The 13636-nt window shown below is 36.8% G+C and overlaps 1 protein-coding gene across 3 annotated transcripts in view; it reads right to left on the reverse strand.

Annotated features, from left to right (window-relative positions):
* The window catches only part of RAD23B (RAD23 homolog B, nucleotide excision repair protein), a 47453-nt gene that overhangs the window by 20761 nt on the left and 13056 nt on the right, over window positions 1–13636 (reverse strand). Inside the window, exons 2-4 of one of the 3 annotated variants that reach the window (XM_003810899.6) lie at window positions 9650–9731; window positions 7761–7840; window positions 3243–3511 (exon numbers count right to left, since the gene is read on the reverse strand). In XM_003810899.6, the coding sequence (XP_003810947.1) occupies window positions 3243–3511; window positions 7761–7840; window positions 9650–9731 (431 nt within the window). The remainder of the gene's footprint in view (window positions 1–3242; window positions 3512–7760; window positions 7841–9649; window positions 9732–13636) is intronic. The other 2 variants (XM_055117761.2, XM_063593937.1) reach the window with 2 other exon arrangements.

The following is a 13636-nucleotide window of genomic DNA, read 5'->3' on the forward strand; positions in this document are numbered from 1 at the left end:
CGGCGCAATCTCGGCTCACTGCAAGCTCCACCTACCGGGTTCACGCCATTCTCCTGCCTCAGGCTCCTGAGTACCTGGGACTACAGGCGCCCGCCACCACGCCCAGCTAATTTTTTGTATTTTTAGTAGAGACGGGGTTTCACTGTGTTAGCCAGGATGGTCTCAATCTCCTGACCTTGTGATCCGCCTGCCTCTGCCTCCCAAAGTGCTGGGATTACAGGCATGAGCCACCGCGCCGGGCCCACACATTGTTTTTAAAAAGTTCTCTTTAAACACCACAGATAAGACTGGATGTACATATACTTTAACCACTATTCTTTAATCTTGATTCTGTCTCACTACTTCTCCCCTCTCCAACCACAGAGGAAACCACTCATTAGTTATATGTCAACGCTTGCCTTCTTTCCTTCTACACATTAACATGCATACCCACAGAAAATGAACAATGTTGTTTATGGGTTTTGTCTGGTTTATGGTTATTGCCTATACTCTTTTGAAACCTGCTTTTTTCACTCAATAACAAAGCCTCAAAACCACACTCATTTAACATGCTTATACAGTACATACTTTAACTGTCTTGTAGTATCAGCTATCAGGGTTTCTCAAATTTTACAAAGTCCGAGAATCCCAAGTATTCACCAGGAGGGCTTGCTGATTTCTGGGATCCACTCCCAGATAATTCTGATTTACAGGTCCAGGGTGGCCCAAGAATTCATGTCAAACACACTCCCAGTGATGCTGATGCAGCCTATTGACTACCACACTTTGAGTAGTCCTGTTCTCTACTACGAATAAACCACAGGTCAATTTAGGATTCCAATTTGTCCTTTACTACAAACAATACAGTCATGTGCACAAGTGCAGTTTCTCTCAGGTAGATATCAAGTGGAATTTGCACTGTAACAGACAATTTTTAAAAGAACAAAACTGACCTAAAGAAACAAATCCCTAATAACAAAACGTCAGGTCAGTGGTCCTAAACAGACTTCCCACAAAGTCACTCCACAAAGTCTTATCAGCTTATCTCCTGATAATTATTCACTAGGTTTTGTGCTTCACAAGACACTAGATATTTTCCAGCAAAGACAAAGGAACTAAGACACATTTAAGCAGCTTGTTTTCTGAGTTTCCCTCATTCCTCTCTTCCTGTGTTGTATTTCTGAGGTAAAATTTTGAGAAATAAGAGTAAGCAGTTGGTGTACAAAGTCCAACTAAGTAACAAACTCTAGTGTCTGCTTTCCTGGATCACTGACCATCAAGTTACTTATGCAACTTCTGTAGGTCTGAAAAGATAACCCTGGCTCTTTTTAGAATAGGTAAGTAAAACTGCAACTCCAGGAAGAAAATAAAACTAGAGTTAATGGGCTGGGCATGGTGGCTCATGCCTATAATCCCAGCACTTTGGGAGGCCGAGGTGGGCAGATCACCTGAGGTCAGGAGTTCGAGACCAGCCTGGCTAACATGGTGAAACCCCTTCTCTACTAAAAATACAAAAATAAGCTGGGCATGGTGCCATGCGCCTGTAATCCCAGCTACTCAGGAGGCTGAGACAGGAGAAACGCTTGAACCCAGGAGGTGGAGGTTGTAGTGAGCCGAGGTCACGCCACTGCACTCCTGCCTGGGTGGCAGAGCAAGACTCTGTCTCAAAAAAAAAAAAAAAAAAAAAAAAAGTGGAGTTAATGAAGAAAGAAATTTAAATTGATGGCATTAGCATATTAAAATGTATTGATCAACTCTAAAATTCTCACACTATAAGTTTTTTTTAAAAAGGAGCTTAAAACAATTAAGAGAATAAGATGTATTGTGCTGACTGACTTAAGACATATTAAGTTTAATATTTAAGTGCTTTAGTAAACCAATTTTTTAAATGCGTAAGTTCCCTCTCATATACAGACCTGATCAACAGCCCTTTGATGTAACAGCTTAACCTGACTCTAGGTGGTATTCACTAGGATAAGATGGTTGAATGCATTTCTAGTTGTACATGGGAAAGATGGATCAAGTTAGGCAATGATGTCAGAGAATGCTTAAAGCAGTGTTCTAGGCAAGTAACAGGGCAAATATTCTATTGCCTAAACCCATGTTGTCTTCTTAGGGAATCAATTATTTAGAAAGAGACCCCCAAGTAAGCAATGAACCAGGTGGCTCAGACTCCTCCAAACATGGTTGACTAAGTCAGACACAGAAACCACACTCAAAGGCAGAACACTAAAATGAAGGATCACAACTATATCTTTCTGATCATTGTCATATATATCTTAACCCCATTCCATGTCTGTAAACCCTTCCAGTCACCGCATAGTTTTCCACTGTGTCTGATTCTGACTCCAAAGATCATATAACTACTGCCACTGAGGTCCTGAGTTGCACTAAGTCACAAAATACGAACAGCTGTAGTGCCAGTGAAGGCTGGTCATAATATAACTCATGCTCTTAGATCAAGGAATTGTGCTGTATGATTTCCAACCAAGAGAACTCTGACTTAAGCATTTGCTTTGGTCATTTTACCTGATCATCTGGGGAGAAAAAAAAAGTCTTGTCTTAAACTGCTCAATAATCCTAACTGCCTAAGCAGCCACTTAGTTGAGGTGTCTCTGCTGTCAACTTCCCACAAGAAATTATTTCTTGCTCCTCAAATATCTCAACACTCTTTTCCTTTTTTTTCCCCTAAAGATCCACACAGGCAGAAGCCTGAATTTCTCACAAGTTCACAAAGATACAGATACAACAGTGAAAAACTGAAATAATCCATAGGTTCAGGTTACAAGAGCTAACAAATGTCAGAACCAAACACAATGCTATATAACTATGGGAAAGATTTACTAACATGGAAGGATGCTTATGATATATATGACAATGACCACAAAGAATACAGATCAAGTACAAATGATGATCAGGGTGGCAATGTCATGATGTAATCCTTATTCATTTTGGTTATTTGTATTTCCTAATGTTTCTACTCAAAAAAAAAAAAAAAATGACTTTCACCTGCTTTCTCCTTTCCACTGCCCCCCACCCTGACCAAATCAACAGAGTACAGAAATCTGATTATGAAAATTTGTACTTATATTCTCCTTAGTAAGCTATCAAAACAGACGCAGCATATGTTTTAGTCAAACGTTTAAAAAAAGCTTAACATAGTAGATATAGTCGGTTTGATCAAAACAATAATCAAAATAAATGCATGAAGTTCCTGTTAAACACGGATTTTGAGACAGAATGTCCTAGAATCCAGTTCCTACCTGTCAGTTGCTGTTGGGCTAGTAGCCACTGGTGTCTCTGCTGGCTTTTCTGCAGGCTTCTCTTGTTTAGCTGCACTAGCAGGTGCAGGTTCAGAAGATGCTGTCGCTGATGCTGGAGTGATGGATGCAGGTGTGGAAGTGGGGGCCAAGGCAGGGACAGGGGTTGGAGCCTGAGCCACAGTTGTGGTGGTGGAGGAAGTAACTGCTGTAGTGCTGGCAGGAGCTGACTGCTGAGTTGTAGCTGGTGCTGGTGTGGACACTGCTTTGGGCTAAACACATTAAAAGACAAAATAATTACAATAAAACACTACATACTGCCTGATCTCTAATTAGACTGTACCGTTACAGGATGCCACAAACATAGCACTAATAACAACCTATAACTTGAAAATAATTTTGTAAAATGACACAATAAATGATCAATATTAACAATCTGACTCATGGTTACTCTTTCAAAGCTCATGACAGCGTATGTTAATCTTAACTATCAACCACAATTAATTTTACCCAACAATTTCCATCTTCATATCAAGTTAATATAAAATAAAAAATTTGAAATATAGAGTATATATATATATATAAAAAAAAAACCCGTATCATTTTCCCAAAAAAACTTTATGTACCTAAGTTGTAACTTTAAGGTACCTAATACCACTTAAAAGCATTAATAAAATAATTTTCTTTAATTTTAAAGACAGGGTCTTGCTACCTTGCCCAGGCTGGTCTTGAACTCCGGGCCTGAAGCAATCCTCCCACCACGGACTCCCAAAGCGCTAGGATTACAGGCATAAACTACTACATCCAGCCCAAAATAATGTTCTTGAAATGGCAGTATAAATGTTTATTTATAAACATGTCAAATATTCTGTTGTACTGTATTTTTAGAAGAGGGAGGAAAATCCCAAAATTGACTACAAATCAACAGATCCAAGTACAAAAAGGTTCACAATACTTTCAGACATATATGTAATTAAGCAGAAAAATAAAGGCCAAATTAAGTTACCTCCACACGCTCAGCACTTTCTGAACTGGAAATAGAGCCATAAAGCTTCCCACAGAGCAAAAAAACAATTAGTTGACCCTTGAACAACAAGGGTTTGAACTGCACTGGGTCCACTTACATGATAATTTTTTTCAATATAAGTTACACTGAGTGTGCCTGCCTCTCCTTCTACCTCCTCCATCTCTGCCACCTTGAGACCGCAATACCAACCCTTTCTCTTTCTCAGCCTATTCAGTGTGAAGACAAGGATGAAGACCTTTATGATGATCCACTTACACTTAATGAACACTAAAAATATTCTCTCTCGTGATTTTCTTTTGTTTCTTTTTGAGAGAGGGTCTCACTCTATCGCCCAGACTGGAGTGCAGTGGTATGATCACAGCTCACTGCAGCCTCAACTTCCCAAGGCTCCTGCCTCAGCCACTGCCCCCGCCCCCAACACCAGGTAGCTGGGACTACGGGCTCACACTACCACTCCCCGCTAAATTTTTGTATTTTTTTTTTTTGTAGAGACAAGGTTTCGCCATGTTACCCAGACCGGTCTCCAACACCTGAGCTCAAGCGATCCGCCCACCTTGGCCTCCCAAGGCGATGGGATTACAGGCATCAGCCACCACACCTGGCCATGATTTTCTTAATAGTTTCTCTAGCTTACTTTAATACAGTATATCATACATGTAACATATAAAACATGTATTAATCCACTGTTTACGTTATCAGTAAGGCTTCTGGTCAAGAGTAGGCTATTAGTAGGTAAGTTTTGGGCAAGTCAAAAGGTATATGCAGATTTCTGACTGTAGGGGAGAGGCCGGCACTCCTAAGCTCAGTGGTGTTCAAGGGTCAACTGTACATGTGTAAAAATCATACATGATTTTTAGTCTTCTCCTAAGGCCTGTCAGTGCTCGCTACCTGTTTAGTTCATAACTTTCCCAAGGACAAAAGGTAGCTGTTTTAGTGGAAGACAAGGCTTAAATTCAACATAATTTGCCACAGGCATAAACAAACTCTAAAACCAATGAGCTGCCTTGTCTTTTTGATTTGAACTAATAAAGAAGACACTAGGAAAAAGGTTAGTGAAAGGTGATAGGTTTTTTAAAAATACTAGTAGCATTACTCCCTTCTTTTCCTATTTAGCTTAACTTTCTTAACAGCCAATATAATATTCTGCAGATTATTAATGTTCTAAAACTAAAATGAGCTGAAATCCTGAGATCATTCTGGATCTTCAGTTATTCTGGAAAAACTGGAGCTTCACAAAGGTGAAAATTTAGAGTCTTAAGCACCAAAACTTTATAATAACCAATCTAGATAAAAATGTATTTTTAAATGTGGTATACTCATTTAATATTTTCCTTAATTGTTATCAAAATAATATTGCAATATAACTTCCCTTCAAGGTTCCTACTGCCAAGAACAGCTACTTATACTTTATTCTAAACAGTACCAAGCCCTTCTCTGCTTTTTAGTTTTTATTCTTGCTTTTGATCTTAATAGCTTTTTCCTTTCCCTTCTTTGTATTAAGGTCATTTCTCAGTGCTTCCATAATGCCTTACTGTAGCAGCATTCCCTCCCTTCTCATAGTTGTCCTCTACTATTAACTTCAAATAAAACAATCATAAATATCATTAGAATCCTATGTAATATTAGGAATAAAAGACTTTAAGGAAAAACAAAAGGACTGTATGCAATATAACGATAGGCTTCAAGTATCTATTCCTCAAACACACGCACCTATTGAGACTTTTTCTGCTTAATTCTTGTGTTCTAAACAGTCAGGATTACTGTAATATTAAAAGAAACTAAGACCAGTAACAAAACATATTTAAATGTGTGGCTATCACATTTCCCATTATGTACTATGTATGCTAAAACTAGATAGGAAAATAGGATAGTATTCAGTCTTAAAAGTTGAGCAAATTCTGGCACAAGCTATAACATAGACAGATGAACCTTGATGACATTACGCTAAGTGAAATAAGCCAGTCACAAAAAGACAAATACCATAGGATTCCACTTATATGATGGTGATAGCTGCAAAACAATGTAACTATAATGTTATTGAATTGTACACTTAAAATGATTAAACTGGAAGTTTGTTATATTTTACCACAGTTGAATAAAAAAACCTAGATGATACAAGGTTTCCTCACGATTCTGCTTGTTTTTAAACTTAACATATAATGACTTAAGTTCTTAAGTATAGCAAAATCAACATGGTTCTTAATGAATTAAAAAATGTTCAACACTTGTAAACTATTTAGCTGCTTGTTCCCAGTACAAAAGCATGTGGTAATTAAAATTTATTTCTTCGACTCTATTTTCTATTACTATTAACTATTTTGTGACTTTGAGAAAAAACCCACATTTAATCCACTTTTGGCCTTTGATGAAGTGGTTTCAATTAGTGATTTAAACTCATTTTCAGTGCTACAAGTAACACTGTTCTTTCTCAGATTATGACAATCCAATCCTAAAAATGAATGTCATGAGTACCACTTCTCCATTTGTCTCTTAATTCTACACTGCATTATATATCTTTAAATAAACAAGTATATAAATAGTCTCTTTAAAAAATCCATGTTCATTCTCTGCTTTAAAAAAATTTAATTTTATAAATTGTTCCAAATACATTCCAGCCTACTAAATCACAAAAAAGTATCTGTTTAAAACTTCCAGGCTGGGCGCGGTGGCTCACGCCTGTAATCCCAGCACTTTGGGAGGCCAAGGCGGGCGGATCATGAGGTCAGGAGATCGAGACCATCCTGGCTAACACGGTGAAACCCTGTCTCTACTAAAAATACAAAAAAATTAGCCGGGCATGGTGGCATGCGCCTGTAGTCCCAGCTACTAGGGAGGCTGAGGCAGGAGAATGGCATGAACCCGGGAGACAGAGCTTGTAGTGAGCCAAGACAGCGTCACTGCGCTCCAGCCTGGGCAACAGAGCGAGACTCCGTCTCAAAAAAAAACAACAAAACAAAAACAAAAAAAACTTCCTCATAAAAATCATTCCATCATTTCTTTAGTTATCTTTTCCCTTTTTTTAGTTTCTAAAAACATATTCTTTCACTAAGAACTATCACTGTAATAATAAGCTTTCATGCCTTTTCTGTCTTGAGGAATCTGTTAGGACTAGTACGTAATTTAGCAAGTCTATTTAAGGCAAGCTTACAAAAACTACAGAATAAACATTTATTCCACTTATAAAGACATTTTAAAAGAATTATATAATGATTTCACTACTGTAGCAAAAATAATTTTAACATGACATTTTATTTTTCAATTGTTTTAATTTACATAAAATTTTATTAAAACTATATTATAGTTTAATGTGTAATTAATGTAAAACATTAATAACTTTATGTTTCACTTAAGGTAAATTCTTAAAAACCTTTCATAGTAGTTAAGTGTACACCACTATGGATGTGTATAAACTGTGTCCATTGTGTGGACTTGTGATCATCATTTTTAAAAAGACCTACATGCATAAAGATATACAGAATGAGGTTGAAACTTACTTTGGTCACCATAACCACCACAAAGTTTTTCTCATCAATTTTATATTCTTTGAGAGCAGTATCATCATTGAGGATTTTGCCTAATACATTAAGAGAAAAAAAAATCATTTAAGGCATAATCTTTCTCTTACACTTCAGTTAAAACAACTTTCTACTCGAAATATGAATATTTCAGAAATATTAAAATATGAATCACCAACATAAATTCTACCAGTTAATACTTTTCCCAAAGAAAAACCAATCAATCAAGATAAAAATAAAACAACTCCTAAGTGGCAGGGCATGGGTGGCTCACACCTGTAATCCCAACACTTTGGTAGGCTGAGGAGGAAATATAGCTTGAGGCCAGGAGTTTGAAACCAGCATGGCCAACATAGCAAGACCCTGTTTATGAAAAAAAAAAATTTCAAAATTAGCCAGGCATTGTGGCACATGCCTATGGTCCTAGCTACCTGGGAGGCTGAGGCAGGAGGATCACCTGAGCTCAGGAGTTCAAGGATACAGCGAGTATAATCACACCACTGCACTCCAGCTTGGGTGACAGAGCAAGACCCTGTCTCAAACAAATAAAACTAAAAAGCATAAGCATTTGACTAAAAGATGTCAAACTTATATAGTGTATATAGAATGACAATCAATTTTTACAAATGTATTGATTATATAAAAGACTTACTGGGCAAGGAAATATGAAAGAGGCCCTGAAAAGGAGGAGATCATGAAGATAAAGAAAATTCAATACTCCGATTGCACAGGGGTCCTCTGGAAAATAACCTATATTCTTTTATGATATGAAGAAAGGGAGAGAAACAAATTTCCTGCTCCCCAAAATATTGGTATCTGATAAATCAGAAATGTTCTAACACTATCAAAGCAAGATACTAAAAGTACTTCAGAAAACGACATGATACACAAGAAAAGGCAAGATGCTACAGAACTGAGAAATGCACGAAGTACACAAAACTGTGGTCGTGCTGAAGGTCACTATTAGGTAGGTAGGACTCTCTAGTGTTTCTTGCTACATGAATTTAGTTTTCCACCTTTAAAAAGCTATTGAATCAAAAGCTGCTAACATTAAGTCAGAAAGGAATATGGATAGGAATGAGAAAACAGGCCAAAACAAGAAACTGGAAATTTGAATTTTATGTCCGCTTCTTTAGGCTTCTGAATTCTGACCTATAAAAATAATGGGACTGAATCACCAGGTTAGCATTTCCTCCAGGCTGTCTCACTTTAGGAAACACTATTCAGAAAAAGAGAAGAATCCATGGGCGATCAAACACCCACCTTACTAACATCTACAATGAAAGCATTTTCTCTAAAAATTTGGATATCAAATGTATTTTTAATATACATTTTCCTGGTTATTAGTGAGGCTAGTCAAATGTATAATTCCTACTCTTATCCTTTGTTGCTTTATTGGTCATCCTTTCCTTACTGATTTCTAAGAATTCTTTACATAATCTGAATATTAATTTTTTTTCTTCCTGTAGGTGTCTGTGTGATGTGTTTTTTCTGTACTCTTCAGTTAGTTTTGGTTAAAATAATTTTACAGGAATGATTCCAAACATACTAATAATAACACAATCAGTATAAATGGTTTCAATTCAATTTAAAAAAAAAAGCTCCGTTTGATTAAAAAAACAAAAGCCAGTTACACGATGCTTACAAAAGATAAAACAAAACTAATACCATTTGATGGAAAAATACATAGGGCAAATGTGAATAAAGAGAAGATTGAATATTAATATTAGATTCAAATGACTGCTCTTTCACTGCTTTTATTTGTACAATCATTTTTCTGACAATTTGAATATACTACAATATATAACATTTCTAAAACTAAAAGAATATCAAGACATGGCATGTTAATTTTAATATTTAATTCATACCTGCATAAATTAATTTTTGACCTGCTACCGGAAAGGCATCTTTTCCCTTTTCAGATTCAATCTTCTCTTTCAGTGCTTTCACCTATAGGAAAAATAAAGATTTGTTTCGGAAAAAGTCTAAATAAAAAATGACAATCCAGAATCTGAATAAATAATGGAAGACAAAAATTATATACATAATTATTAATGTTTCCAAAACCTCAAATATTATGTTTTTCCAATTTATATCAAAAAAGATTCAACATTAACTCATATTAGTTATGATAGCCATAAACTTTAACACCATCTGATACAAACAGATTTTTAAAAATTTACTAGTTGACCTGATAATTTAAAATAAAGTTTTCAACATCAAAGTTTTGGTTTATATAGTGTTCATGGGTTTATTTCCCACGGAGCAAGAAAGTAAAGCTTGATCACCTAAAAAATCTAAGAAATAAAACAGTCTCATCAACAATAAGAATACTTCAATGTTAAAGGTTAAATTGTGAATGTTAAAAGGCAAATGATTCATTTTAAGTGTTATGTTTCATTACAATCACCAGGGGGACTTTACAAACACCAATTAAAACATAATCTCTGAGAGTGGGACCTTGACATCAGTATTTTTAAAAAGTTTTACAGGTGTTTCCAAAGTTCAGCCCAGGCTGAAAACCTCCAGACAACTTCAATGCTCTTAAACAAGCAGCTTAGCTTCTCTCAGCATCAGCTTCATCTGTAAGAGGAGCTGGAATCCATGACCTTTATAGTCTCTTCATTTCCTAAAATTGTGTGACAATTAGGCTTATTATACAGTATTTACAAAAATGAGTCTAATGAACTTCTTAACTTGTTAAGTAGGGAGGTACAGGAGTAAAAAAGGCAGAGATGGCTTTCCCATTTGCCTTTATAGAACTACTTTCATTACTTTAAAGGCACAAAAACCAAGGAGAAAAATTCAATACTTCTTGAAAATTATCTAAGTTGACAGTTCTCTTGAGTTTTAGACAGAAAGGGATACAAATAAAGGTTTCTTTTGTACAATTAAAAAGTGATGGTGTGTACTTCAAAGATAAAAAAAGCTTATTTAGCTTCAGATGTTAACATACAATTTCACACAATCCTCAAAACTCTGGGACAAAAGGAAATGTCACCCACTCAATTTTATAGATGAGGAGATGGAAATAAAGAGGTTACCACCCCTTATGACTCCAAGCAGAGTATTTTGCAAATACCATATAAACCTTCCTTGCTGCACTGATCTTCCTGAAATGGGTCAGTAGCATCATTGCTATTCTGATGTTCCCCAAAGTAGAAATCCATCACAAAAATCTCAATCCACTATTTCCCACTGTTCCCCATTTCAAAGGTAAAACACAAGTAAAATTTTTTTAAAGCCAAACATCAGATTTGCAAAAAAAAAAAGTAAAACAGTGTCAGTCTTTTCAGTGCTTTGGTGTTACTGTTATTTTGACACATAGTTATTTTTTGCAAAAAAAGTAAGTATAATATTTATTATAATAAGTTTATATTTATTTTTAAATGAACATTAATAAAGTTTGTTTTAATTTCTAATGTGGTAAACATTAATAAATGTAAGTACATTGGGTCAGGCGCAGTGGCTGATGCCTGTAATCCCAGCACTCTGGGAGGCTGCAGTGGGAGGATCACCTGAGGCCAGGAGTTCGAGGTCAGCCTGGCTAACACGGTAAAACCCTGTCTCTACTAAAAATGCAAAAAAAAAAAAAAATTAGCCAAGCATGGCGGTAAATGCCTGTAATCCCAGCTACTTGGGAGGACGAGGTACAAGAATCATTTGAAAAGTGGAGGTTGCAGTGGGCCAAGATCATACCACTGCACTCCAGCCTGGGTGACAGAGTGAGAATCTGCCTTAAAAAATAAATAAATAAAATAAAACGTAAGCATATCGACAAAAGTTATTTTGGAGCCCTCAATAACTTATTTAAATGTAAACAAGTCTTGAAAGCAAGTCATTTGAGGACTGCTATCCTACATGCTAAGAGACTTGCCAAGTCAACCAACTGATGGCAGAGCATGGGTGGAGCACTCAGTGGTGTATGGTAAATTTCTTCTCAAACTTTGTTTGTAGAGGGACAAAAGGATACAATATTTGCAAGTGTGATTATTTAGGAAAACTACAAATAAATTACAGACCAAGTGTATCTCTATGCATGAACCCAGTTCTCAGAACAATACATAGTGGCTTGGCATGGAGTGGGTGCTCCATTATCCTGTGCTGGACGAATAAATGAACAGAGCATAGACATATGTGAAGAAAAAAAGACACATATGAAGCAACAAATAAAAGAAAATAAACATGCAGGAATATCTCATTCTTGACAGGTTACAATGAAGTATAAGACAGACTTAAATATTTCATATTTCAAAACGCTTAAATAAATAACGGGACTCTAGCTTTATATCAAAAATGAGGGAGGACAAAAGGAAAAAAAAGCCCCATAAATTAAGAAAAGCTGGACCAAAAAAAAAAAAAAAGGCCCTTTAGTAATTTACTACTAAATAACTTTTGCTTCAAAGAAATCAAAATTGATTAAAAAATATTAAGGCTGGGCACAGTGGTTCACGCCTGTAATCCCATACTTTGGGAGGCCAAGGCAGACGGATCACCTAAGGTTGGATTCGAGACCAGCCTGGCCAACATGGTGAAACCCCATCTCTACTAAAAATACAAAAATACAAAAATTAGCCGGGCATGGTGGCTGGCACCTGTAATCCCAGCTACTTCGGAGGCTAAGGCAGGAGAACTGCTTGAATCCCAGGAGGCAGAGGTTGCAGTGAGCCAAGATCATACCATTGCACTCCAGCCTGGATGACAAGAGCAAGATTCTGTCTCAAAAACAAAACAAAACAAAACACAGAATATTAAGAACATAACAATGGGAGCTCCACACAAGATACCTATAAGATTTGGCTAAAGAAGTAATTGTAGACTAAACACTAAAAATGTTTATTCAATAAAGAAGAAAAATTAACAGGCTAAACATGCAACTCAAACAGAAAAAAAGGACAAATAAAAATTAAAAAAAAAAAAAGAAATTAAGAGGCCAGGCGCAGTGGCTCATGCCTGTAATCCCAGCACTTTGGGAGGCCAAGGCGGGCAGATCACAAGGTTAAGAGATCAAGATCATCCTGGCCAACATGGTGAAACCCCGTCTCTACTAAAATAAAAAAATTAGCCGGGCATGGTGGTGCACACTTGTAGTCCCAGCTACTCGGGAGGCTGAGGCAGGGGAACCAATTGAACCAGGGAGCTGGAGGTTGCAGTGAGCCGAAATTGTGCCACTGCACTCCAGCCTGGCGACAGAGCAATACTGCATCTCAAAAAAAAAAAAAAAAGCAATTAAAAAAGAGAAAAGGCAGCTGGGTGCCATGGCTCACGCCTGTAATCCCAACACCCTGGAAGGCCGAAGTGGGCGGATCATTTGAGGCCAGGAGCTCAAGGCCAGCCTGGTCAACATGGCAAAACTCCGTCTCTACTAAAAATACAAAAATTAACTGGGCATGGTGGCGCACGCCTGTAATCCCAGCTACTCAGGAGGCTGAGGCTGCAGTGAGTCAAGATCATGCCACTGCACTCTAGCCTGGGTGACAGAATGAGACTGTCTCAAGAGAAAGAAAAAAAAAAGAGAGAGAGACAAGGCACAAAACTGTTTTTGCACTAATAAAAAAATTGGACAAATGATTGGGCAGGCAATTCACAATTACACAGTCACAGCACAGAAAAGCTCAACCTCATTAGTAACCAAAGACATAAATTTTGATGCCTCATGTTATTAATCCAATAGACTGTCACACTGGAAAGATTGTTTTGAATAATTCTTGGCATTGAAAGTGAAGAAATACATTCTCAGAATAAGAATTAAAGTATCAAATGATCAAAATTTTTGAGGGCAACATGCCAAGATGCTTCAACATTTTTAAGGTGGTGGGGGAAGGCACGGGGATTTGACCCAACAGTATCACTTC

Source organism: Pan paniscus, chromosome 11 (genome assembly GCF_029289425.2).
Source record: "Pan paniscus chromosome 11, NHGRI_mPanPan1-v2.0_pri, whole genome shotgun sequence".
NCBI lineage: Eukaryota > Metazoa > Chordata > Mammalia > Primates > Hominidae > Pan > Pan paniscus.